The following is a 25,678-nucleotide window of genomic DNA, read 5'->3' as shown; positions in this document are numbered from 1 at the left end:
TTATCTTCTCCGATTCACCTAAACCAAGGTCTTGGTTTGGTCCAAATAGTCAGTACAACAGAGAGCTTCCTCGCCGGAGTTGCAGGGAACGAGGTTACACTCATGTTCTGGGTGTGGAATTGACAAATGTAGATTAATATTAAAATAATGTTACTGTGGTGTAGAATATTTTTTTAAGATTTATTTTAAGTATTAATATTAAATTATTAAAAAAGCATAAAAATATTAATTTACTAGCAAATATATTTTTAGAAGAAATGGTGACTGCACCTTGTCCCTCTTTCTGGGTCGCACTCGAGCATAAAATTGAGCCTGCAGATGCAATTATACACTCGAGAGTAGTTCTTAGAGTATGTTTGGAAGTGTGGTAGCGATTGCTTTTTAAATAATAAAAAGTTACCTGCTTCTATGGATGGTTAATTTTTAGACAAACTCATAAAGTCCCCAGCCTTCAAGATTAGTCTAGTTTTGGTCCCCAAACTATTTTTTCTTCTCAACCAGGACTTATCAATTAATTTTTAAACGCATTCTTCTATTATTTTTAGTCAGCAAAACCATCAAGTAATCTCATAAAGTTCACATGATTTTTCTCTTTCCATTAAAATAAATAAATTCTCTAACATCCTTGATTTTAATAACACGAAAATGAGATTACATAAAGAAACACAAAACACTTATATTTCTTTTTCATGGTTGTAGTAAATTAATGGTTTTTCTATAAAAATAAACAGAAATTTTCAGATGAATATTTGACTATTTTGGTAACCTAAACTAAAAGAAGAATCTAATTGAGAAATTGATACTTGAGAACCTAATCGAGATAAAAGCAGGGATCTAATTGAGATTACCCCAGTAGGTTGGGGACTTGTTTGTTTTTGGAGGTTTGCTATATTTTTCTTCTATTAGCAGTATTTGTTTTGTTCCCTTCAGGCCTACATATATGGACTGTACTGCCCTGTGAGGTCGGTCGAAACGCAAAAAGGCCAATGAAGCAAATCCGGCCCAACCAATCCTAAAGGTGACGCCGGCCCAGTAAAACATACTTGTGGCACGCTGATCACCACCAACTCAACCGATCCTCCCCAAAAAATAGTTTCTCTCCGTCTAGGGTTCCTGATTTACAGGACGTAGCCATGGCTATGCAAGCAGGAGTCAGCGTCTCTAGGATCCTCATCCTCGCCGGAGCAGGTAATAACTATTATTAATCGCTGATCAGTCATGTATACTTGCACAGCTGTATTTGACTGACCTTTGCTTGCTGTGTTGTTTACAAGGATATACCGGTACGATTATGCTCAAAAACGGTAAATTATCAGAATTATTGGGTGAACTTCAGGTAATTTTTTATTGCATACTACTACTACTACTACTACTATTATTTGGTTTAAAGAATATCTAGTTTCTCTCTGTTTTGATCTGATAGTTTGCAGCTTAGTTAAATTTACCCTTGTATGTGTTAGCTGAAAATAAGTAGAGATTTATATTTAATTTCTCTTATTTGAAATAAAATAAAAATTGATTTCTATGTAAATTTTGGTAACTAAATGTGTAATTGTGTTTGATAGTCCTTGACAAAGGGTATGGAAAAATCTGGGGAACAATCTGATGGTGATTCTGACTACTCTGATGCCATTGCCCAACAGGTAATAAGGATCTCCAGTTTAATTTAAATAGTGAATTATATAATATTACACTGCATGTAGTTGTAAATAATTTTCTGTTTTGAAATTCCCTACAGGTGCGTCGGTTGGCAATGGAAGTTCGACAACTGGCCTCTGCACGTCAAATAACAGTTCTCAATGGGAATTCTGGCCAAATGGGTATCCTCTACTGTATTTTATATTCAATGGTTCTTTGAAAAATCTTTTTTTTCCCTTTTCCTTTCAGTACATAACCAGCATTAGGTTATTTTTATACTGGCTTGCAAATTGTTGTGTTTTAGGCTTTTGGTACTAGTGATGAGCTATTCTTTTGATTATTTCATACAGTGGTTTACTTTCTCATCGGGTTTTAATCCCTCTTGCCTGGTACAGGTAACCTCACTGGTCTCATAGTTCCAGCTGCCACCTTGGGGGCATTGGGTTATGGTTACATGTGGTGGAAGGTAACTACTTAAATACCATCGCATTATCTTGTGTTTTCTTGTATCAAAACGTCTTTTCATATGCTCAAAACTCTTATTTTTATTATTTATCTTATATATTTTTTATGTAGCACTATGATGAAGTTAGGTGCTTTCAGGATGCTAATATTTTTTCCTTGTTGACAACTAGGGTCTAAAATTCTCAGATTTTATGTACGTAACAAAGCGTGGTATGGCAAGTGCTGTTTCAAACTTGACAAAACATTTGGAGCAAGTATCCGAGGCTCTGTCTGTAAGTGCTGCATCATTGATGATTTTTTGTTTTTTTGGGGTGGGGGCTAGGATGTGGATAATGTGAAAAAGTAGAGCACATTGTGCTTCCATTAAGTTATAAATGTGCCAATCCATGTTGAAGAATAAAAGTAGTATGCAACCAGCCAATTGGTGTTGGTGACAAACTTTATTTGCTGTTGATTTTTCCACTGACTAGTTGCCCACCATGTTTGTTTGGGCAATCTGCTATTCTCTATTTCTAAGTTTTTTCCTCTCCTTTTTTCTTCTGGATTGGTTACATGAATTCTTGTTGATAATAATCATGTAAAAGCTGATAGACATTTTTTTTTCTTGTATTGTGCCATCAGATTAGGCTGCATTTTATAAATATTTTTTGGAAAGGATATTCACACCTCCTAGTAATTAGAAAAGCTTCAATTAGAATTCATACTTCCTAGCAATTGAGAAAGCATGGTTGTCAACCCTCCTAATCATCAGTCAAGTCACCATGCCTTGCTCCCCTAATTGATAGATTTGTATTTTGTACATGTAAGTAGAACACTTGTCAATACTAGACGTTGGTGCTTCTATTTTATTATATTATTATGATATGATTATGATTATGGATCTCATATTATGTATGGTTGGTACCAGTCCCTTTTTTCTTCTTTACAGAGTCTGACATGTGAGACCAGAGGGTGAACTCTTCTGAAAATAATTCAAAATAGCAATCCTTGATTTTATTATGTTGGATTGTCAAGTTATGAGTTGATTATTCTTTTGGCTGGCTGGCTGAAATTGTCATGTTTTCCATTTATGCTGTCGTGTTTATGTATTTATTGTTTTGCTAGACTGCCAAGACGCATTTAACACAGAGAATACAACTTTTGGATGATAAAATGGAGAGTCAAAAGGAGATCTCAAAGGCAATTCAAAATGACGTAAGAGAATGTCTATCTTTGCCCCAGCACCTTAATTTGTGAATGAAGGGCCAGGGTTATTTGTTTTGATTGACCTCATCATCAAATGTGTGATCCTTAGTTTTGGGAAACTGTATGAAGCTGCATATAGAAGCATTTAAATGCAAGAATTGAAATCCTGATTCTGGTTAGCTATCTTGTTAATTGATACACCTGTTGAAGGATTTGATTTCACTAATCGTCTTTCAAGCAGTAAACTTTATTTTATGTACATCTCATGTGCTGAAAGCCTGGTTGCGTGTAACTTTTTTTGTTAATGAATAACCTAGTGTGATATATCAGCTCGTTTAGCTATTATTTAGAACCTATTATATCTTCCTTATTAATTGAAAATACAGTCTCACTTTCGACTCATTTCTATGATATTATAGGTAATATAAGGTAATTACAGAGCAGTCCCTTGCAATCCAAACATTTATCTGCGATATGATCCTAATGTGTCTTTTTTTATACAGGTCAATGCTGCCTCTGAAAATCTTACACAAATTGGTTCTGAGTTATGGCAGTTGCAGTGTTTAGTATCTGGTTTGGTAGGGTTTGCCTAATGATAATTCCTCATTTCTTGGCTTTGCTAGCTCTGACTTTCTTTGTCAATATATATCTCATATTCTCAAACTCATGTATCTACACACAACCCTATTCATCCGATTGAAGCACCAAAAACAATGAAGTTGTGCTTTATGAAACCACCTTATTTGTTCCATTTTCATTTGAAATAGGAAAAGAAGAAAAAAGTTAAATAATAATGAAGGGTTGAAATGGCTCAATTTTTATTGTAATTGGGTACGTTTGTCATTGTTTCTCTGTCCCTTCTCTGAATTCATTACAATCTGTTCTTTTTGCAGGATGGAAAGATAGGTTCATTGGAGGAGAAACAGGTGAACAAACACTTAAACATAAACATTTTTTCAATTTAAATTGAAAATCACATCTAATTCTATATATCCATGTGTTGCGGGCATTTATACAACATGCTGAGGTTTGCTGAACATCTTTCCCCATGAAAAGTTTGCATTATCTGTTTATTTATCATTTCTTTTTGGAGTCGCAAGAATATTAATTGTACAGTACATGCATCACAGATTGGACAAGTTTTTTTTCAGATGTTTGAATGAATGTTTTGTTATGTTGAAGTGCACCTTAAGTTATAAACACTGAATATTTTTGTGTGATATTCTTCGTGTTTTCTCAAGGAATTGAAAGTTGTATTTTGAGCATCTGTGATGCCTTTAATAATTGAAATGATGTTTACATGCCATTGAAACTTTTGGTGGATGAACAAACTTTTTCTTGTTCCAAAATCTTGTTAAGAGTTGAAAGTAATAATCTATGAGTTGTGGGTGCTCTGATAGTCAGATGAGTAGTTGAATTTTCTTTTGCTATGGTTTTTCATTGTGTGTGTTTGTTACTTAATTTTGAAGCCAGCTAAAAGCTGGAAGCATTCTCTTAACCTCTTTATTTGATTATTATATAGATTGATTGTATTTGCTTATGATAAAATGGTCGCTTCCTAATCAGGCATGTGTGAGATAACTCGCAAGTGTTTTATGCCTTGAAATTGCATAAATGGGCGTTCTTGTTGTCTGAGCTCCTGTTTGTATTATTGCTAATGTACTGATTCAATTGTATGGCGACAGGATATTGCAAATATGGGTGTGATGTACCTGTGCAACGTTGTTGGTGGCAAAAAAGCAAAAATGCCTAAAGCTCTAGAGGTTGGAAATAGTATTTAATGCATTTGGTTATTTTTTAATTCTATGCATCTGATTTTTACATTAGAAGTGGTTAATGGGCATTGTAAACAAATCATATTGCCTGCTTGAATTAGCACATTGTAAAATTGAACTCTCACCGCCATCTAGAAGTGGTGGTTTTGGACAAGGGAAGGCAGTATTAGTTTTGATTTACCTGTCTTATCAAACCTCCAACTACCTAAGTCTAGTTTTAATATCTGACAACTTCAGCTTTCTGTATCTTGCAGGATCAGTTCAAACCTTCAGGAAGAACTCGTGCGTCACTCATGTACTCTAAAGTCCCAAGTTTGACGGTATCTTTCTTATTTAATGAGTTGTATTTAAATTTCTGTGACTTTGTTCTCCCTTATTTGCACACAAGTGTACTAATACCCTGATATAGATTAGCTGAAGTTAGGTGCAGCTTAGCTGCAGATTTACAGTTTGATCCTTCAGCCACTACATGCTAACTGGCTTGGGCACTGTCATTTTAATACGTAATCTTGTCACTTAAAGCCACGCTTGAATCCCAGAAAAGAGAGCAAAGAGAGGAAACAAATGTAAAATGTATGTTGTGCATGCTTTGAACCAGCCCATCTCTGCTTTCTGGTCTGTTGGTACTGCTTATTTAAGGTAACAGGAAATCTTTATGCTTAAAACATTGAGGATTTGGGCTGAAAATTTTAGGTGGCAATAAAAATGCATTTTGTTCACTGAGTATAGTCTGGACTAGAATTTGATGCCTCTCTCTATCCTGACAGGGTCTAAAGGAGCTTGCAGACACTTTTTCTCAAACCTTTGGTGAGCCAGCCACTGATGCTATTCTACAAGATGGAACTGATAATCTGGAAGACCAGCTAAGAACCCCACGTATTGATCAACCAAGAGCTCTGCTCAGGTTTGTTTTCCAACATTTTCAAATTTTAAATGCTAATAATCTGCTAGAGTAGCTTGTGCATGTGCATATACAGTATATTGGGATGGATTTCTTTGTTGCAGGCAAAACAATCTGTTATTTATTGTTATTTTTCATAGTTATCTGAAAGGAAAAACAAGAATGATCATATTTTGTGCTCTCAAACAACTAGTGAGAAACTTTTAGGGTGGGTCTGTTTCCACACCTCCAAAATGTAAATTTACAACAACACCATTAATAAGGTGTTTGTAAGGTGAATAATTAATTGACTTTTATATAAATTCGGCAATTCCCATGATATCTATACAGTTTGAATTGCACCCAAATGGGTGCAGTTGTTCCTAGAATTGGATGTTACAAATTGAATCGCACCTAGACTTTTGTTACCTTCTTCCCTCCCTCTGCTTTCTTCTTACTAGTTGTGATAGGGACGCTGCTCCTTAATTTTTCTCCGCTCTTGAAGGGATTTTAGTCCAACAATTACTATGAGATTAGGCATTCTTTTAGAAATATTTTTAAATTTTGAATATCTGTTTCCCTGAATCTCCCATCTGGTAATATCGCTGGAGTTGTAGTGTTGGACTGCACTGTTTTGCCCCTTGGGTGGGTTTTTGCATATGAAGGACTAAAGACATGAACTTAATGGCGAGGCTTTAGCTTGGTTATTAAAAATAAAGGTGTTACTGCTGGCGGCTTCAGAACCCTGGTGTTAGAAAATTTTCTTTCGAATCTTTTTTAGAGGCAGCCCATATTTTTTTAACCCAACACCTTTGAATTAGTTGATGATGATCTTAGTCTCTTTATCTCATAGGTGAAGTATTCAAATTGTTCTGGTGTTACTGGTGGGTAATTAATTTGTCTTTTTGCAGAAAGGGGGGGGGATTAATTTGGCTATTTGTAGAGAGGGATGAAGGAGTGACCACAGGAGAGGATAGGGAGTGTTTGGATGCTTAGCTGGAAAGAATGTAAAGGAATAAATGTGGGTCTCATTATTAATTTTTCTTGGATTAGATTTTGGTGGCGTGGAGATAGAACTACCTGAACTTTATTGGTGGAACAACTTTCCTTGTACCAAATCCATGTTTTGGTTCTGAAGTCATCAACCCATATACCACATATCATAACTTAGTAGCATATACCCTGTTTCCTTATTATGTTAACGGACTGTGGTAGTTGGTGATTATGCTTGGGGTTATGTCTCACTCACTGAGCTGGTGCTTTCTGGTAGGAAAGGTGGTGATAAAGCTTCCAGGTTGTGCTTCATCTTGTTGCTCATAATTATGTGTTTCTCTGAAATATAACGTTGAAATGCCATGCCCCTTCTTTCTTCTAGACGTGCAATTCTGCTGCTTACAGCTTTGTTCTGCACGGTTTGCCATTTGCAGGTTTAATTCTGCCAGGTGTTGATTGCAATATCCTTGACACGACACTTAGCTGCATCTTTGCAACATGCTCGTTGATTATTTATGTACAAGTAAGGACATTTTCCACTACACTTAGCAACTTAATCACTCAAATGATGGTTGATTTCTCATGGTATACCCCCCCTGTAGGTTTCTATTTGACAATAGACGTTGCTCTGCTTTGGAAATTTAAAAAACAAAAGCAGTCTGTTTATAGTACAATGTTTATTTTATCGTAATTTTTTATTTGTTGCAAGTGTTATGGAAACAACCCGTAGGCATGTAAAGTATGGAATTTTTTGTGACTTGTAAAATAGGCTTGTTATGAGAATGGTGTACGTCCTTGCTTGTCTGTTTGGGACATGAGAATTTATGTTTCCTCAGAAAGTAAAAATGCGAAAGTATTTGTTCTCAAGTGTATCTGACACTCCCTGGGATGTGTGATTTTCTCCGTTAGTTCTTGTCCGTTTCCACTACTTTAAGCTGCTAAAAATAAGTTCGACAACCTTGTTTTATTTATTTAAGCCGAGCCCTTTAATTCCTAACAATTAAAAATTGATCAAATTTAGATTCCTTGGGCTTCAAATTGATCAAAATGCTGTACGCCCTTGGTGCCACGGACTATGCTTTTCCTTAATGATTTTTTTGTTTATTGTTTTTACAAGTTCATGTCTCCTTCACTATAATTGATTATGAAAAATTTATTATTTTCACAAGAGTATTGGAGGAGAGGGCATCTATCATTTATTTATTTTCAAGTGCAATTTAGGGTACATATTAATAGATTAGTTCAGATGTATTGCCACCATGCAAGGATGAGACAGACGGAAGCTGGAATCTTTAGTTATCGGGAACGAGAAGGCATGCTCATCGCTTCATTCCAAAGAGATCGCTTCATTATATTGCATGGTGGCAATGTACACGTCTCTCCTCCCTGCTCTAAGCACGGCAATGAATCGTCATATGAAGTGCCCATGTGAGGTATGAAGCTGAATCCGTCGAGGAACGCCTCCCCGGTAATGTTGTTGCCTATACATCGAAGGTTTTTCGAATTGTTGTCTTTGTGGGTTGTGTTCAAGTTCTTCTCCACAAGCTCTATAAATATCGAAGATTTAAGGAGGAAACTAAGAGCTGTCGGGGAAGATGACTTGGTGAGAAGCCTAACTGGAAGTTTCTTCCTTTGGAAAATGACCTCATGTTTAGGGGTGTTTGAACTATTCATTAAAGAAGGTTCCGTCTGGGGAATGGATAGCTGGGATGGTTTCTCTCTAGGAAAGTGGTCGGAGAAGGTTGTCATTGGCAGGGGCTCTGAAGTTGGTTTTGATTCTTGAGGGGCAGCAGGACTGGCTTCTGGCTTCAGCCACCTGATGAACGTACTGAAATCGAAGCTGGTTACAGCATTGGTCCCGCTGTATTCAATGGCTGCTATATCATAGGCATGAGCGGCTTCTTCCTGGGAACCTACAGTAGGAGGAAACATCTCTTAAGCTAGCTTCTCCTGTTATTGCAAGTTTGCAACACTAAAACAGTGATGTTGCCTGTTTGTCTTCACTAGTCGCAAATCTGTGGTATCAGCCAAGGATCAGATGTTATATTTAGCTGCAAAGACCTTGGTTCGGATTAGATTATCCCAACCAAATTCTTCATCGATGCCGTATTTAAAGATTATGTTTTCTTTTTTCTTTTCCATAATTTCATTTAAAACAAATAATGTTTTAGCTTGTCAACTCACTGTAAGTGCCAAGATAAAGATTACTTGTTCCCAAACACTCTCCTCCTTGCTTCCCATCTCCCATTCTGATGGTGCCTGAATTTCAAAAAAAAATGTGGCCAGCCACCTCAGAGTGAATTAATGTATCGAATTCCTTTTAGATTAATAAGCAGAAAAGCTGCCGTTGCTTACCTTGCAACTTCTCTGTGTTTTGATATACCTCTTGAAAAACCACTGCTTCTCCTACAAACAAAAACGGTACTCTCAACCTTATGAGAGGTATAGCTTAATTAATTCAGATTTTAATTTTAGTTTTTTTAATATCACCAGTTCGAGTTTTATAAATTTCAGGATCACTAAAAATTTATATGGTTGTTAACTTCAGTACCCGTGAGATTGATTCAAATACATACATTAATAATGATAATAAAAAAAAAGATACTCTCTTAATTCTTCTTATTATATTCCAAGGCTTTTATGTATTAATTGTGAGAATGCTCAAGAACAAACCTTCTTAAGGAGGCTAGGTATTCCTCTTTGGTGACCGTTTTCATTCTTTCAATTTCTTTCTTATAGTCAGACTCCTGTTACAAATGATCACACAGAAATCAACATAAAATTAAAATTTTATTCTAGCTCCATATAATAACCAAATATCTAATGAGGGATTTACATGTAAAAATGTTTTTTTTTTTAATCTGATAAATTGATAATATTTACCGGAAAGTTTGTGAAAGTTGACATTCCCCAGTACTTGAGAGCAGCTAAATCATATGCTCTTGCGGCGGATTCTTCTTCATCATAAGCTCCTCTGCATTTGCAGAAGTTCTCAAAGGTTAATTAGCTTTATTTTTCTCTAGAGACAACTAAGATTGATTTGAACCGGAAAGCGAAGTGCTCACCAATATAAACTGCTCTGAGAAAAATGAAGTTGAGATGCAGCCAGATGACAAAACCGATCGTGATCAGTAATCAAGTAGTGGCAAGAGCTGCGGTCGAATCACCAAGTAGCCGTTGCTGCTGTTGACTAACTTGTTGACTATTGCAGCTTAATGCAAATGTAGAATGGTCTCTCCGCCGTCTTTTAATACACTTACTAGTCTCCGCACCGCTTCTTTCTTCTTCTATCATGCACAAGCGACGCCTACCTGGGCTTATGTGATCACCAATATTCCCTGTCAACTCCATCTTTGTCTACAGTAACAGGACTCTTCAGGGAAAATCGAGAGCGACAAAACGACCGGACTCTACTGATATGTTTACTTGATGTTTACAAAACTAACCATTGAAGTATTTATAAGAATGTTCGTTTGTTTGTTTTGAGCTGTAACAACTGCTCATATGCTTCATGAGCACCCACCCCAGACAATATTCCTCGGTGCCATCACTTTTCAAAAATTCTGCCAAGAATTTTTGCAGTTGTACTTGAAGAAGCACGTTGATTAGTAGACAGCGCAATAGCAGTTTTGTTAATGAATGGCAGGAAAGGTGGAATGCAGGCCTAAGAACTCCAAAAACGTAAATATAGAATTAAAAAACTACAAGATTACTAAGAAGGATGACATATTATATTTTAGTACTTCTTTTATGAAATTCAGTGTGAATGTTTAACATCAAATTGTCTCGCTATTCATTAACAGATGCTATTAATGAATCATTTTCCTTGAAATTATCACGAGGATCGTACGTACTCAAGTTTTACAGCATCTTTTAACCCTTAATTTAGCTGCTGGAAATTATCAGAAATGCATTGAATTTAAGCTAAATGTCCTGGTTTAAATACCCTAGATTAAATTTCTGGGGCGTTGTTACCACGGTTTGGATTTAGGGATGATCAGCTGATAATTTTAATAAACAAAAGAAAAATATAATGCAGTTTTGAAATTCTTGGAGGGATGATGGATTTAATTTTAATATATTAAGCCTCGGACAAAAGGTGAATTTGGCTTTACTTACAGTAAAGCCTCTTCACTTGTTTTCTCTTTCTTTTGGCCCGTTCCTTCATGAGATTCTTCCTCGAGTTGCAATGTTTTCCATTGAAATTATAATTTTTTTTTAATATTTTTAAATTATTTGATATACTAATATCAAAATTAAATTTTAAAAATATTATTTTAATATATTTTTAAATAAAAAATATTTTGATATTTCAACACCTTCACATTTTACAAGTGTTCGTGTGTGCTTGTTTTATATGAGTCTCCCATGGCTAAATTTGGAAAATTGGTTTCTTAATTGACGGCGGTGTTTTTCATGGAATCTAACCTAACTTCGCTTAATACATGATAATTTCAAATAAATAATATATTTCATGGATAGTTTAGGTTTTATCGGGTTTGGGTATAAATAATAAAAATAAAGTTGGGTTTTCACTTTTCAGGGGGTAAGAGATACTGCTCTACCCGACCTCAAATTCAACCTCCACTCAACTCGAAATTTATTTGTGTTCATAGAGTTGAAGAAAATTAAATCTTAAATTATAAAATGCACACATATACTATAATTTAATAGATAATAAAAATGAAAAGAAAAAAAATGAAAGAACAGAATTAAATAAACCACAGCAAAATTAAGCAGTCCCTCACTCTGGCTTGCTTTTCTTATTCATTTTTGTCTGTACCGAGCTCACTCTCTTTCTCTCTCTCTGTCTAACAACACGTTCACTTGAAGCAAACTCGAAAATATATGCATACATTTCTATATCCGCTATATATATCAGAACATGATCAGGCTTTAATTATGTCTGCAGAGGAGTTGATGGAAGACGTAAAATTTCTAGCAAGGCTTTCCTTTAAAGCAGCCAAGTGAACCAGAAAATCGAGTGAGCCTGGTCACAAATGTTCCTGGTTTCGATTTCATCACGTGAAACCTTGAGATCCGCCTGCTTGAAGTGATAGGACTCCCGGATTGAACAAAGAATGCTCCGTTCATCATGAGATCGTTGTCAGATCTCCAATTCCAGTTCTTCCACTCGCTCTCTACTGCGTAATCCCTCTTGGTCACCTGCATAAACGTACGTTATGTAAAACAATTAATTAGCATGAAGAAAATTCAATTGATCACCAAGCATTTGGAAAAAAAAAACTGCCTGAAGGGCACTGGAGGAGAGGGATATAATATCTGGTTATATACATACCTCCTTAGCAAAAGTGTCATTAGGAGCAATAAATCGATTGCCCTGACTGACGATGGTAGGGTTGTGGCTTCCACCAATGGCGTACATCATCCAGTGGGTGTAGTCATTGTTGACCACGTGGAAGAAACCCCATCTGCACCTAGGCATCCTCTGAACCAATCCCCTACCAAAGTGATTGAATGAAACTGTAATTTGCATTATAGAATCACCCGAGTAGCTATCACTTGCACCGAACAACATCACCTGCTTGAGAAATCATTGGTTATTATCAACCAGAGATCTATTGAAATGAGGAAAACATTAATGTTGGTTTAGATATGGCTAATATAACTAAATTGCATGCTGTTTCAGGTAATGATTAGCTAATTGATACATTTGGCTAGAGAATAAGAAAGTAACAAACTAATTAAGAGTTGATTTAGTAAATAGCTAAAGTCATTTAATAAGGTGATTGTCTTCCTTATTTTCCAGATTACATCCTAATTAAGAGTCAAATACTACAAGATAAGGAATTTAAGTCCCGTGGTACCTCATTGTGGCGAGTGAAATGGTTGTTGGAAATGGTGATGGCATTTGATCCCATGATGACATCGATAAGCCCGTCTTGGCAGTTGGACATGGAAACGTGATCGATCCAAATGTTAGAGGATCCAAAGATAGAAATCCCATCTCCGTCGCTTTTAGTTCTGAATCCATAGTGGTCTACAGCATCCCTGATGAGTCCACCATTTCCGCTAACGATGTCATGAATGCGAAGGCCATGAATGATCACATTTTGTACAAATTGGAGAGTAATACCAGCACCATAAGCAATATGCACTTTGGCTCCCCTGGAATCAATGGTTTTGTTACTAGCTACCATCAGCTCCTGGTTGAGTCTGATTACCATACTGCCTGAAAAGATTATCCAAAGGGGTTCTTTTTGAATCACAGCATGGCGTAGGGTTCCAGGTTTGGGGTTAAGCATGTCATTGTCTGAGGAATCTGTCACAACGTAAATCTTTCCATACTTTCCCCCGACAGTTTTGTGGCCAAAGCCAAGGACGCAATCAGCTAACCTCTGTCGATGACTGGCCCAATTCGGGTCACACCGCCAGCATCGATCAATTGGGTTTGTGGCCATGCATCTTTCGCCTCTTTTGCTTCCTAGGTTCCTTCTAGTGCTGTTGGTCTCCGTCATGACCCTGAAAAAAGAAAGAAGACGTGGGAACCCTTTTTGCATGGCGTGTCTATGAGCTTGGGGTTAATTTGTCGTATTAAGTAATGAAATTTTGATATTTAATTCAATCAGACTCACTTGTTAACCTGGAAGTTAAACTGGTTGGTGACGTTCATGGGATCCGGGTAGAAAGCCTCCTCGGCGGCTTCACGGGCTTCATCGGCTTTCTTCTTCCAGTATTCATCGAATTCACCAATGTGGCCTTGCAGAGTTGGAACGAATGCCGCAAGTGACACAAAAAGGGAGAAGAAAAGGAAATGGCCATTGAGAGTTTGCATCCTTCTTGTATATGTAGAAGATCCCCCCTTTCAGCTCTCCTTAATTAATTTCTTGTGTGCAAGATGCAGTTTCCCACGTGAAGCCTGGGTCCTAAGAGCAGCCAGCTACAACCTGTTTCGGCGAGCTGAGACAGGACCAAGTATATTTCTTTCCCGGTCAGATCAGAGTTAAATAGTCTCTTATGACTGGGATTTCTTGTCGTCCTCGCACAACTAAATTTAGGCTCTGAAACAATAGAGGTCATTAAGGTTGAGTTCGGAGACAAATAAGGCTGGCATTTTGGAGAACCACTTCTGTAGAAACGATAATAGTATATTAATATCTAAATTAAAACTGTCTCTTAACTCTCCTATTTCCATGGTATGTATTTTCCATAGCCAAATCTCTAGAGGTTTTGCATCCAGATGAATTTCTTGGCTTTTTTAGTATCTTGATTAATATTGTATGATACATGATTCAAAAGCGTTGAGCAGCTATAAGTAGCGGCAGAAGGTCGGAAACTAAACTTGGAGAGAGTCTGTAGTCGAGTCAATATCTGTGTCTACAATACACTGATCTTAATTGCAGACTAAATTACTTGTTATATAGAAGTTCTAAGCCATACTTTAGAGACTCATTAAATCTATAAATCTACACACATATATGAACTGTTACAAATTGCGTATATTTATGAACTCCTAATTAATGAATGACTCCAGGATGATTCTTAACTATTTCAAACATTTTCCTTTAATATGAAAAATCTACAAGTCCAAGTTGTTGGAATTAAAATCAGGAACGAAGAACAAAAACAAAATAAAACAGCAAACAAAGTGTATAGACACTGTTTTTAAAGACATTTCCTCAACCAAAAACCATATCCAAGGATTCAACAGGTTGATGCATCAAAAAATTCGGTCCGGGGTTTTTATTTTTGCTATGCATTGCCTCGCCCGTGAAGGTAACAATCAAAGATTAATAGCGTGTTTCAGTATAGTAGTTTGATGATGGGTACAAACCGTACAAAAAAAAATTAAAACTTTTAGTTCACTCAATCTCATATACGAGAGTTTATTATCGTTGTTTTATTGGTTACTATTGCATATTAAAATTTACTATATAAACAGCTCTATATATACTTTATATTTATATAAAAAAAATAGGATAAAAATCTTTTAAAATGTTCTTCATTATTTACAACACAAGTTTGTTTCGAAACTTAATAAACAAACTTTTCTGAAGCAACTGGTTTGGTGTGAGCGCCTTTCTCCACGAGTTCCAGGAATAGTGATCATGACGAAGTCTAAAAAAGGGGCTTCCTAAAGACCCCGGACGGCGTTTTATGCGATTATGGAACACCGCAATATTCTTAGTCAGGTCAGTGGCTGATATTTTATCGTAAAGAATGGTTGCATGGTGGAAACAATTGCATTTTATTAGCCAAGCTGCTTTTCTGCGCACTTGGTATCAAAGCTTTCACTATTGACTGCCCGTGTTCACCGACATTCTATCAAATTCATTTGGTTTTGTTGACGACCGAGTTTTAATTATTTTTTTATTAAAATTTAATTTTTTTATTTTAAAGTTATTTTTTAGTTTTTTAATTTTTTTTAATGTACAGATATAAAAATAAAATTTTTAAAAATAATTACTCTTAACTTCTATGTTTAGCATTGGAAGGAGAAGACTCTTAGAAAAGGTCCTATTCGTCCATGCATTAATGTAAAATGTTTAATCAAGTTCCTTTGCTAATTAGAACATTGTTGATCCTAATAAAAAATCTTCGTGTTGGCAGCAGAGCTAGAGTTTTTCTTCTTATCATGAGAACTTCCGATTCATTGTGTGTTTAAGATTATACAAAATTATATTATACTATGCCTTTTAAAATCTTTTTTTATTAAAATATATTAATATATTAAAATTATTAAAAAAATACTAAAAAACATCAAAAAAATTTTATGTCATTTGCACATTTAAAAAACAATTTCAAATGCAACCCCAAACAACCGCTGAGTCACACTACGTTAATGATTTGGTCGACGTCCACCATCGATCATAGCATGAAAGTCAAATAATTACTAACTATTTCAAATATTACAGTGCTAGAGCATCTCATGCTGAGCAAAATTGATAAAATGACATTTAATTTGAATAGTATAGATATGAATTTTTTTTTTATCATGTATATTTCAATGGAAAAAATAAAACTATTTGAAAAGTTAATTGTATTGAAATGAAAAAAATAAATGCTTTATTTTTTTTCAAGGAGTTTGATATTTTTTTTTTCCACATAACTATATTTAATTGATTTATTTTATTTTTGGCTTTTGGTTTTGGATTTTTGGGAAATATATATAAATGGTAATTTTGGGAGAAATTTTTTTTTAGTATTTTGTTTAGCACGTAACATGTAAGACAAGCATTGAAGAGCCAAAATAAATAATATGGCTTTCTGTTAGAACACCTTTGGAGTTGCTCTTACCATTGAACATTCAAAGTTTTAATTACGTGCTTATGTGGCAATTGACTACAGTTGAGTACACTTTTGCTGAATTTTGAATTCTTATATTTGAAAGCATTTTTGAATAATAGACAAATTAAATTAAAATGAGGAAAAATAAATCAAAACCTTAAATCTATGTCATAATATAGGTTCTAATGGATTAGCCCAACATCCAAACCCAACCCACTCGCCCAGTTCATCGATTAACTATCTATTTGTAACATTAGATCTGAACCATCAATAAAATCCGACCTTAGCTCAGTTGGCAGAGCGGAGGACTGTAGTGGTTGCTGTAATCCTTAGGTCGCTGGTTCGAATCCGGCAGGTCGGACTAACATTTTTAACCCTGGATTTCAGGAATAAGGTGTTGTTTGGAAGGTTTAAACTTTAAACAGCATTTCATAAAAAAATAAAAATAATTTTATTCAAAAAAGATTTTTAAGTTTCTTGAAATGATTAGGAATAAAAAAATATTTAATATTTACGTTGATATATATATATATATATATATATATATATATATATATATATATATATATAACTTAATAAAGACTTGTAGCATCATTTATCCCCCCCCCAAGAGATGTTTATAGTGTCTTTCAATGTTCAATAATAAAATTATAATCATATTTTTTTTCGCATATATACTATGTATATTAAATTTAGAGCAACATTTAAGTAAAAATAAAGTACTCAAAGTAAAAAATAAAAATAAAAAAAATAGTTGTTTTATAGTGAAATTTATGTAAAATATATAAACATAAAACCATGGATATAATAAGCAAATTAGACAATTAAACTGTGTAGAAATATTTTTTATGCATAAGATTTCTCTTTTAGTCGTTGAAAGTAAAAAATCATGCTATAAGATACAAGCAAAGTTATTTGTTGCTTTTTCTATGGTTATATTTATGGAAATATTAACAAAAAAACATTTTCTTATCTTTTCTTTTTTTAATCCCTAAAAATCAATAGTTCTTGTTTTGTTTTGTTATTTTCAAATCTATAAAAAACATATTTACTTAATTTAAAAACCTCATAATATATTATCATAAAAACAAATAAAAGCCAAATCTCTAATTCTAATTGAAAAGGACTTGTTGCATCTAGTTTCTTGTATTTTTTAAGACTCAATATATATATATATTCAATTCAGATCGAAACATAAAAACTAATTTTAAACTATATATGGTAGCAATGGAGTAAAATTAAAGTAATTTATTTATTTATATTGTTTCAATAAAACTTAAGTAAATTGTTCATAACTGAGAACACAATATTTAGAGATGTTTTACTGTAGTGGTTGTAAATTGTTATTTTACATTTAATGAAGCAAAATTATATCTTGAAAAGTAATTTAACTTATGTGTTTGTAAATAACACTACTTTATAATAGTAGAGTTTCTTTGATGTCAGTATTAACCAAACTATTATTATTGTAATAATTTAATTACTCATGATAATACTAAATAGCATTTTCTATTGTTAATATTATCTTATGACTGTGGTAAGAATCATAACTGTTTTATTCGTGGTAAAAGACATTATTATTATAGTCAGAAGGCATTTAAAGTGTGCAATATAAATAAGTTTAACTTCACTCTAATAAAAGAATATTTACATAAAAAATAATTATTTTTTATTTTATTTACAGTATTGAGAAAATACATAAAATTAAATTATACAGCGCAAACATTTCAAAAGATACTATTAAAGCATATTTCGAAAGAATAAAAACTTGTTCCCTTTTCTGATTCGCGAGGACGGAGGAGCTGCTGCGCGCTGTGAAAGGAGAATCTCAGACAATGGCAGCCTGGTCTTGCACTCTCGATGGGCTTTCAGTTCTGGGCCTACTCCCTCGAATACAGCTGGGCAAGTTTCCTTGAACATTGGATTAAAACACGAACCTCTAAGCATCCCAGCAGAGGACCAGGAATTCCACAAACCTGCAAACTCAATTTTTAAAGCATCATCATCATCAAAAGTTTGTGCAAGGGTACAGCACTGACACCTTCTATATGTCCCATGTGTAGTCTGCTTAATCCAATATTGTACCCGCAGCAGACTTGGGCAGTGAGAAAAGAAAAGCCAAGAAATGGACCAACCTCAGGTCATGAAAAGAAGCTGAAGCTGGGGTTACCAATCCATCTGGACTCCGGCTCTTTTGACCATGTTCTGCAGTTTTCTTTTCTGTAAGCTGTTTGTAATGAGAGTATATATGGAAGATCATAACGAGGAGAGAGGGTCCTGTCAAGTCATTGTTTGGCAAAGAGTATTAAGGGGGTCTGCTGAGTCCGGTGAGTTAGCGAACTCTTCCATGAACGCGTATCTTTAGTGAAAGATGACAGGTTGTAACTTCATCATCAACTACTCTTTGTCAGTTGCCCTTTGCAGGCTCTGCTCTGCCTATAAAGTCCTCTAAATAAACATCAAGACCTTCCTTTTTTGGGTACAATCCACATGAAATTGTATTGCATGAGACAGCTTGTACGCTAGCTGATTATATATATATAACAAGGTCCGCTGTTAAACGCCGGTGTGTTTTTCCTTCAGTGAGTTAGATTATTCTTTGCCTGACCGGCCACAAAGACGACAATGGGTAATTTTAGGACCGATACCGGCACTGACCATCCAAGTCTAAACAGTTTTGAACGCAACTGAACTAAGCTCAATTAATACGTACGAGCAATTTTCTGGAGACACGGTATATATGGTTTTCTCTTGGTGGATAAATATAAATAATCTACAATATGCACTTGATAAGTAATCCTAGCAGTGGCGCGGGAGAGCCGGAAGGAGGTGGAGCAAGGTTTACGTACTAGCAGGGCGCAGCTTGGACCATAGCCTCTCATGACAACTAGAATGGGGATTGATCCGCTGCCTTCATGATCTTGGTATATAATTATATATGTGTATAATAATTTCATGGGCCTTCGATTTAAACCAAAACGTACTCTTTAATTAAGTGTGTGGTGTATCATGGGACTGCTATGCTGCTTGTTGAACAGTTAGAAACTATTTTTCAAATACAAAGAGAGCACAATATTTAAGTCAATTGGACAATTTAAATAACGATAATGATAATAAAAGAGTGCTGTTGGGATCCATATTTTGCATTATGATTCAAGTCAAAAGTTGTAAATTGACCGCCCCTTAATTTATGCAGCGCTGGTGCTCACTAACACCCTTGCATTGCCACAATATTATTTGATTAATTAACACCAATTAACACTAACACATCTCGAAGATTAGGTTGAGTTTAGCGCACTTACAGCTGTGTGATCTAGGCATGGCAAGGGTTCAAACCCTGCTAGTTAGGTCATGCAGAAGAAGAAGATTATTCTGTGCAGGATCCAGCTCGCGTCTAGGATATTGAGTTATGAGCACCAGATTTGAAAGATAAATCCTATCAAAGAACAATCTCAATTTAAAATTCAAAAATTTAAGCTGTTAGGTGAGATTCTAGAATATAATTTATATTATTTTTTAACACACCTTCTCAAGTGAAAAATCTTTGAACTTGAAACTTGTATAGGATCACATTATTTTGTGCTTAATTTTATCAAATAAATAGGGATAGTGAAATTCGAACTCGTGACCACTAGGTTATCAAGGCTCTGATATAATGTTAAAGAATCATCTCACCCCAAAAGCTTAAGCTGTTAGGTAAGTTTCTAGAATATAATTTATATTATTCTCCAAAAAAACCCTACTTATACAGACCATTAACTAATTAAGATCCACCCCGGCCCTCTTACCAGTAATAATCAAAGACTAACTATACCCCGTATATTACCGGCGACACCATGCAGTAAATGGATAAATACGCCAAAGTGGTGGCGATACATGGAAAGTCAGGGCACCACGAAAAGGGGATATAGCAATAAGAACCAAGTGATGGGAATATTGGGAATATACAAGCAAGAATGTGGGCATAGGATTCCGAAAACCTTTCTCTTTAGCAAGAGCGTGCTTTGCAGAAAAGATGGGGATGGCAAGCGATCCGTGAAGTGGAGAGCCAACCCTGGCCTTGAAAGGTGGCTCTAATGCCCGAGATGGTGCCCACATACGTGTAGTAGGAATCCCAAGCGAGCGAGCCGGACCAACATTCGCATAAAAGCTAAGTATGAAATAAACAAAAGTGTAAGGTTCCTAAATGTGCTGTACAATATTTGGATCCACACGTGGGGTCTTTTCCTCTTTTCCTTTTCTTATAGATGGGATCGGGGAATATAAACACTCAAGAGACTCTGCTTGAATAAAAACAAACTTTTACATTAAAAACAAATAATCAAAAGGGAGAAAACAAAAGAAGGGAGAAAGAAAAAAAAAGAGGAGAAAACGAGAGAACAGTAGGGACAAGATTGAATCCAATGTCTCGATGCAACACGGTCCATTGCTGCATGCTTGGATCAATAGAAAATTTCACATTAATTAATCATCCCTGTTAAATAATAATAAAAACCATATTATATAGGGCTAATTAAGACAGAGCGTGTAAAGTAGTATGTGCTCTTGGTTTAAGCTCTGTTGATTGGTTTTAATTGTAGGGTAAAAACGCTCTCTCTCCTTTTCAGCCTTCTTTTTCGACTTTGCTGTCCTCTTTTTTCATAGTCCAACTTGAATTGATGAAAAGGAAATAATTAGGAAGCGCCCAAACAAATCCCAGATTGGGGTCCTTAGAGAGAAAAGTAGGATTAATATTTTGTTGAAAAAATTATCTGTTGAACTTTGAATATATATATATATATATATTAGTATGGGAGAGTGCACAAACAACAAGACAAATTAATATATACTTAGTGGTAGAATTAGATAAAATTTGCGTTATGAAAAGGATAGCTTATTAAAAAAACTCATTTTATATTATATTATATGATTAATAAGATTTGAATTTATGATCATTTAATTAGCAAAACTCTTAAAAATTTAAATTATCATATAAAATTTTAAAATATAATTTTATATTTCTTTCTAATATATAAAACATAAAACATGACCGAAAAGCAAAATTAAGATTAATGTAATTAAACTCTGGACGACCAAACAAATGTCTTCTCTTTTCTTTCCTGTCACCAGCTTTTTTGAAAGTTACGAGTACAGAGGAGTTTTATTACGGGCCCCGTAATATTTGAACAAGGCAATGGGATAGCATATAAAAAATCAACCTCATTGCTTTTGAAGAAGGACCGGGTGACGCGTTTAAATTACTTTAAATTAATTAAATTAAGTACATGTTAAACATGGCCTGATTTGTTCCCTTTATTAATTTTCCGATAAGAAAAATGGCCCGATTTCATTGGCAATTGTTTTGGGACAGACTGCTGCCATGATCGCCGGTGAAGCTTTGATATAGATATTGCTTCTTTCTTTTCCGTCGGGTCATATGCTCATGGCTGAGTGGTTCATCTAAACATTACATAAGAGAAACATCATCATTTAAAGATGATTTAAAAACGAAAAGGCAATAAAATTTGAAGATTATTCAATGGAGCCCGATTACAGTGAAACCTTTATGTATACATATAATCTAGAGCCCCGTTTCTATAGTCCATGCTCGGACCAAAGTTAAGGTAAGTTATCATATGCTCATTGAATATATAGCACCTCATCATTCTCATTTTTCCTTTTGTTGAGAATGGGAGCGTAAGAAAGGCCCACGTGTTAATTTTTCTCTCCTTTTTATTTTTATTTTTTTCACTGTAGAGAAAACTCGGAAGGAGACACACATGGCAGGCGACAGTTGGTGAGCTGGCCGCTCTTGCCTGGAGTCAGCTAAAAGATGATGCATAAGCCCCACCCCATCCAATCAAAATATCAATCTCTTTGGGAACTTGGGCCTCTACTAAGCCTAACGAAATCATGGCGTGTATTTTCTCTTTTTCATAAAGCATTTTTACATTACTTTGCCTAAGTACTGCTTTTCTGGGGATGTTGGGGTGCTTTATTGGCTAAGTATATGATTAGCATATGAAGATTTCGCAATTGAGTGCTCCTCTGGGGCTCAATGCTGCCGTGTTTTGCTTCACTTACGATATAGAATTAATCCATTAATTTGTTTATGCATTTTTTAGGAGAATTTAGCTGCTCGTGTGGAAATTTCAATATTGATCTTACCCTTGCATTTCTCATTATTAACCAAGTTTACCATGTAAAATCATGGATCAAGCAAGCAAGATTCTTAAATGATGTCGATAAATTTGTCCATATCATTTTGTGGTTGATGCGTTTTTTAATTATTTTATTTCATAAATATAGTTTGTTAATAAATATGAAAAGTCTCGCATTCTACATGTCGTTTTATAAACTGATTATTTGAAAAGATGTATTGATTTATAAGAATTGATCTAGTGATTGTTTCAAGATTTTAATTAGATGATAAACTAGGCTCACTTGATAATCTCTGGTGAGTTATGGTGCGCTGAATAAAGATCATGTTTTATTAAAGGCAAGAAAGATAAAGTAAGGCCTGTAAAGTTTTTTTTTAACAGTTTACTTTATTCGTCAACTCATCATTGATTAATATGGAACTTAAGCAAGATGTTTTCAATCAATTTGTACATTGATGAGGTTACAAAAAATTAAGTAATTTTTGCAACTTTATTTTTTCTTATCAAGGTGGTGGATAACCTGTATCTGATATTGAAAGATTAAAGTAGTTGGTATTGATAATTTTTTTTGTTTTGTATATTTTCAATTTTTTTATGCTTAAATAAATATTAATTTTTTTTTAGAGAAAAATAATAATATTTTTTACAGATGAACTCAAAAAACATGCATATTAAAAACGGTTGAAAATAAAAAAAAAATTATGAATACCTACTTTTTTTGAAGGATTCATATGGTTTTTATAACCCGTAAATTTTTTTTTTTAAAAGAGGAGTTGAATTGTCATCTTGCTCTGATAACTTTAAAGTAGAAAAATATCTCTACACATTATTAATGAGAAAAAAAAAATTACACATCATTAATAAAAGATAAATTTGTGGATCTCTTTAAAGATTTTTATATACATAAAAGGTATAAAAAGATATTTATTTTTAACCTTAATATTTTGTTTAAATCATAATAAAAAATAGTGGAGTCTTGTGGTTTAATATAGAATCTATAAAAATCATCAATTTCACATTCATTTGGCTCGATGAGATGTTTATCATAAAAATATTGGATTGACAGCTTGATAGGCCTACATATAATTAAACTCTATATATAGTTGAATTTAAGGATATTGGGTTGGACAGTTTGCCATATCCACCTATATTTAAACTTATCGCATAGTTTATATTGAACCTTTGCCATGCATTTAATTTATTTTAAACATGGATTTTAAGAAGAAAAAATATCATGAATAAAAATAAGTTGATACACCAGACATAAAATACCCCTTAACTCAATAAATTTAAAGGATATCCATGACAAGTTCCAAAAAATCTCTCACTCCTATTAATAATCAAAAACCTGCTTCATCCACTTATCTGTGGATCAAATTACTTGGTGTTCGTGGTGCGAAAGTCTTCTGGCAGGAAATTTCGGAAACTGGCTATAACGGAAACAAGACTTTTGTTAGCAACCTTGAAGACGAGAATCACACCTCCAAACGAGCGGCGCTGTAATGTCTCGAGCTAGTTAATGGTGTCACCAACTGAATCTGAATCAAGCTTTCGATCTCCGGTCAGTCAGACGGGTACAGCGACCCTCCTCCTTTTGTACGTCCCTGGATAGCCTGTAGATTTGACACTTCAAAATAAGCAAGAAAAAGCAACAGAGCATCGATTAACGATTGTCCTACAACTGAACGGACACATGCCCTTGAACTCCCGTAAATTCACGAGCTGTCTTTTGTTTCCAATAAATTTGAGGACAGTATCATTAACCAACTCAAAAGGTAAGCAGCTGGTCAATAAACCTCTCTGTAATCATATAATATTCTGTATAACTTGAACGATCCACCTCTTCATCTATTCCCGTGTATAATAATAATAATAATTTACCATAAATGATATTTTCTCCATGAAAAGGGACCGTTTGAAATTCTTGCTACTGTGTTGGTAGATTTAGGTATTTTTCACGATCGTGGCTCCTAAAAAGACACCCCATCTAGCATTTTCATCTCTAATAATTTTTACCCGGTGTTTGTCAAAGATCATAAGGAAAAGGAGTTCAAAATCACATCTAATAATATTGTTTTTTTCTTTTTTCTTTTTCTGATTGTTTGTACCAATATATTAGCACAATAAAACAACAATAGGAAAAGCGAGCTAGGCACGTAGAGTCAAGCCCTATACAAGATAAATGACCAAAAGAACAAAAACTGATATTCGTCTTCAATCAAAGCCGAAAAATGCCAAATTAAGGCATGATGGGTGGGGAAAGAGGCCACAAGGATATGCGGTAGTACTTTAACTTTTCAAACACTATCTGGCTTTGCTAAGGTCCTTTCATGGAGTGTTTGAATGTGTGATTTAACTTGTTTTTTAAAAGTGATTTTTAAAATGTTTATTTTTTACCTAAAAAAATATCATGTGTTTTTTTTTTATATAATTTTAATATGATAATGTTAAGAATAAATAAGAAATATTTTAAAACACTTTTAATTGAAGAGTATATTACCCAGTACCCTGCATTACCGAGCATGCATATACTCCTTTTATTAAAAAAAAAAAAAAAAAAAGATGAAGAAAAAAGAAAGAAAGCAAGCTTAATTTTTGGGACAGTACTTTTGAAAGTTTTAAAATAGGATTCCAAAGGGTCGGTCTTTTCGGGTTTTTCTTGCTGTTTGATGGCTGCTTGTGGGACAAATATCCACCGACCCCCCAAAGTGTCCTTCCCAGTTACTATTTTCGCTTTTACACATCAATTCACGTATTTTCTAGCTCCCATTTAAATGATCTTTTCAGTTTTGTATTCCATTTATCATGTTCTGTGTTTAATCCAGTCAGCTACCTTTTCTCCGTAGTTTTGGCGGGAGATTGATTGCCGAGAAAACGACGTCCGGTGAGATGGCCGTTTGTAGTTTCCTTCTTTCCTTTTCAATTATCATTGTTACTATGCTCTTGGGTCCTGGCATCTTGGGAGTGCTTTCCCATTCACGGGACTACTTATTTTACTGTGTTGGAAAGTGCAGCATATGCCTTCACTAAGCAATGAAGATTTCAGCCATTGTACTTGTTCGGATTTTCTAATTATGTCTTTTTTATTTTTTTTACTTGGATGTTTATATCTCCAGTTGTTTCTTCAATCAAGCGCCCCTACATCTAACGGAAGAACTCCATAAAAAGCCTCAGGTGCCAAGAACAAATGAAAATATACGTACACCAATGTTTTATTGATTTACTTTTAGACACCCGCATCTCCATTTTCGTTTTATTTCATTAAGATATCTCTATTAAATATATTTATGTAGTTTTATTTATTACGGATAGAATATTACTTTTAATTTAATATATATATATATATATTTTAT

At 34.5% G+C, this 25,678-nt stretch overlaps 3 protein-coding genes and 1 non-coding gene across 5 annotated transcripts; 2 read left to right on the top strand and 2 right to left on the bottom strand.

Moving 5' to 3' along the window:
• The first annotated feature begins 1,029 nt into the window (after window positions 1-1,029).
• Window positions 1,030-7,803, top strand: LOC118055578 (uncharacterized). 2 transcript variants are annotated; one of them, XR_012170615.1, is made up of 14 exons: window positions 1,030-1,188; window positions 1,275-1,336; window positions 1,566-1,643; window positions 1,739-1,820; window positions 2,034-2,104; window positions 2,274-2,375; window positions 3,208-3,297; window positions 3,792-3,866; window positions 4,182-4,214; window positions 4,974-5,051; window positions 5,318-5,383; window positions 5,831-5,967; window positions 7,371-7,459; window positions 7,539-7,803. XR_012170615.1 is itself a non-coding variant. In XM_035067545.2 (13 exons), the coding sequence occupies exons 1-13, from the start codon at window positions 1,134-1,136 to the stop codon at window positions 7,390-7,392; spliced, it is 951 nt and encodes a 316-aa protein (XP_034923436.1). In that variant the 5' UTR covers window positions 1,030-1,133; the 3' UTR covers window positions 7,393-7,803. The 2 variants fall into 2 exon arrangements, 1 of the variants encoding a protein (XP_034923436.1); XM_035067545.2 differs by having other exon boundaries at window positions 7,371-7,803.
• Window positions 7,804-8,232: 429 nt separating this feature from the next.
• On the bottom strand, window positions 8,233-10,287 carry LOC118053935 (AP2-like ethylene-responsive transcription factor AIL7). Its single transcript, XM_073410910.1, has 6 exons — window positions 10,197-10,287; window positions 9,820-9,908; window positions 9,610-9,683; window positions 9,292-9,368; window positions 9,121-9,195; window positions 8,233-8,849 (listed from the first exon to the last, which is right to left on the bottom strand). Exons 1-6 carry the CDS (start codon window positions 10,285-10,287, stop codon window positions 8,233-8,235), a joined length of 1,023 nt encoding a protein of 340 aa, XP_073267011.1.
• Window positions 10,288-11,874: 1,587 nt separating this feature from the next.
• LOC118055569 (probable pectate lyase P59) lies at window positions 11,875-13,732 on the bottom strand. Its single transcript, XM_035067535.2, has 4 exons — window positions 13,533-13,732; window positions 12,765-13,419; window positions 12,236-12,478; window positions 11,875-12,102 (listed from the first exon to the last, which is right to left on the bottom strand). Exons 1-4 carry the CDS (start codon window positions 13,730-13,732, stop codon window positions 11,875-11,877), a joined length of 1,326 nt encoding a protein of 441 aa, XP_034923426.1.
• A 2,730-nt stretch (window positions 13,733-16,462) lies between these two features.
• Window positions 16,463-16,546, top strand: TRNAY-GUA (transfer RNA tyrosine (anticodon GUA)). Its single transcript is given in 2 exon segments — window positions 16,463-16,499; window positions 16,511-16,546. It is a non-coding gene; the product is annotated as a tRNA-Tyr (tRNA).
• Window positions 16,547-25,678: the final 9,132 nt, after the last annotated feature.

The sequence above is a fragment of the Populus alba genome, chromosome 8 (assembly GCF_005239225.2).
Source record: "Populus alba chromosome 8, ASM523922v2, whole genome shotgun sequence".
NCBI lineage: Eukaryota > Viridiplantae > Streptophyta > Magnoliopsida > Malpighiales > Salicaceae > Populus > Populus alba.
The sequence above is the reverse complement of the archived record's forward strand: the minus strand, read 5'-3'. Positions and strand labels throughout refer to the sequence as shown.

Bases quoted from the DNA above. Each gene is read 5' to 3' on its own strand.
- LOC118053935 (XM_073410910.1), bottom strand. From the start codon at position 10,287: ATGGAGTTGACAGGGAATATTGGTGATCACATAAGCCCAGGTAGGCGT. The intron at 9,909-10,196 runs GTAAGTGTATTA...GCAAATGCAGAG, and splicing joins AAGAAGCGGTGCGGAGACTA to GAGCTTATGATGAAGAAGAA. The intron at 9,369-9,609 runs GTTTGTTCTTGA...ACCTCTCATAAG, and splicing joins TACCTAGCCTCCTTAAGAAG to GTTGAGAGTACCGTTTTTGT.
- LOC118055578 (XM_035067545.2), top strand. From the start codon at position 1,134: ATGGCTATGCAAGCAGGAGTCAGCGTCTCTAGGATCCTCATCCTCGCC. The intron at 1,644-1,738 runs GTAATAAGGATC...AATTCCCTACAG, and splicing joins CTGATGCCATTGCCCAACAG to GTGCGTCGGTTGGCAATGGA. The intron at 5,968-7,370 runs GTTTGTTTTCCA...TGCCATTTGCAG, and splicing joins CAACCAAGAGCTCTGCTCAG to GTTTAATTCTGCCAGGTGTT.
- LOC118055569 (XM_035067535.2), bottom strand. From the start codon at position 13,732: ATGCAAACTCTCAATGGCCATTTCCTTTTCTTCTCCCTTTTTGTGTCA. The intron at 13,420-13,532 runs GTGAGTCTGATT...TTCTTTTTTCAG, and splicing joins TTTAACTTCCAGGTTAACAA to GGTCATGACGGAGACCAACA. The intron at 12,479-12,764 runs GTACCACGGGAC...TTTCTCAAGCAG, and splicing joins ATTTCACTCGCCACAATGAG to GTGATGTTGTTCGGTGCAAG.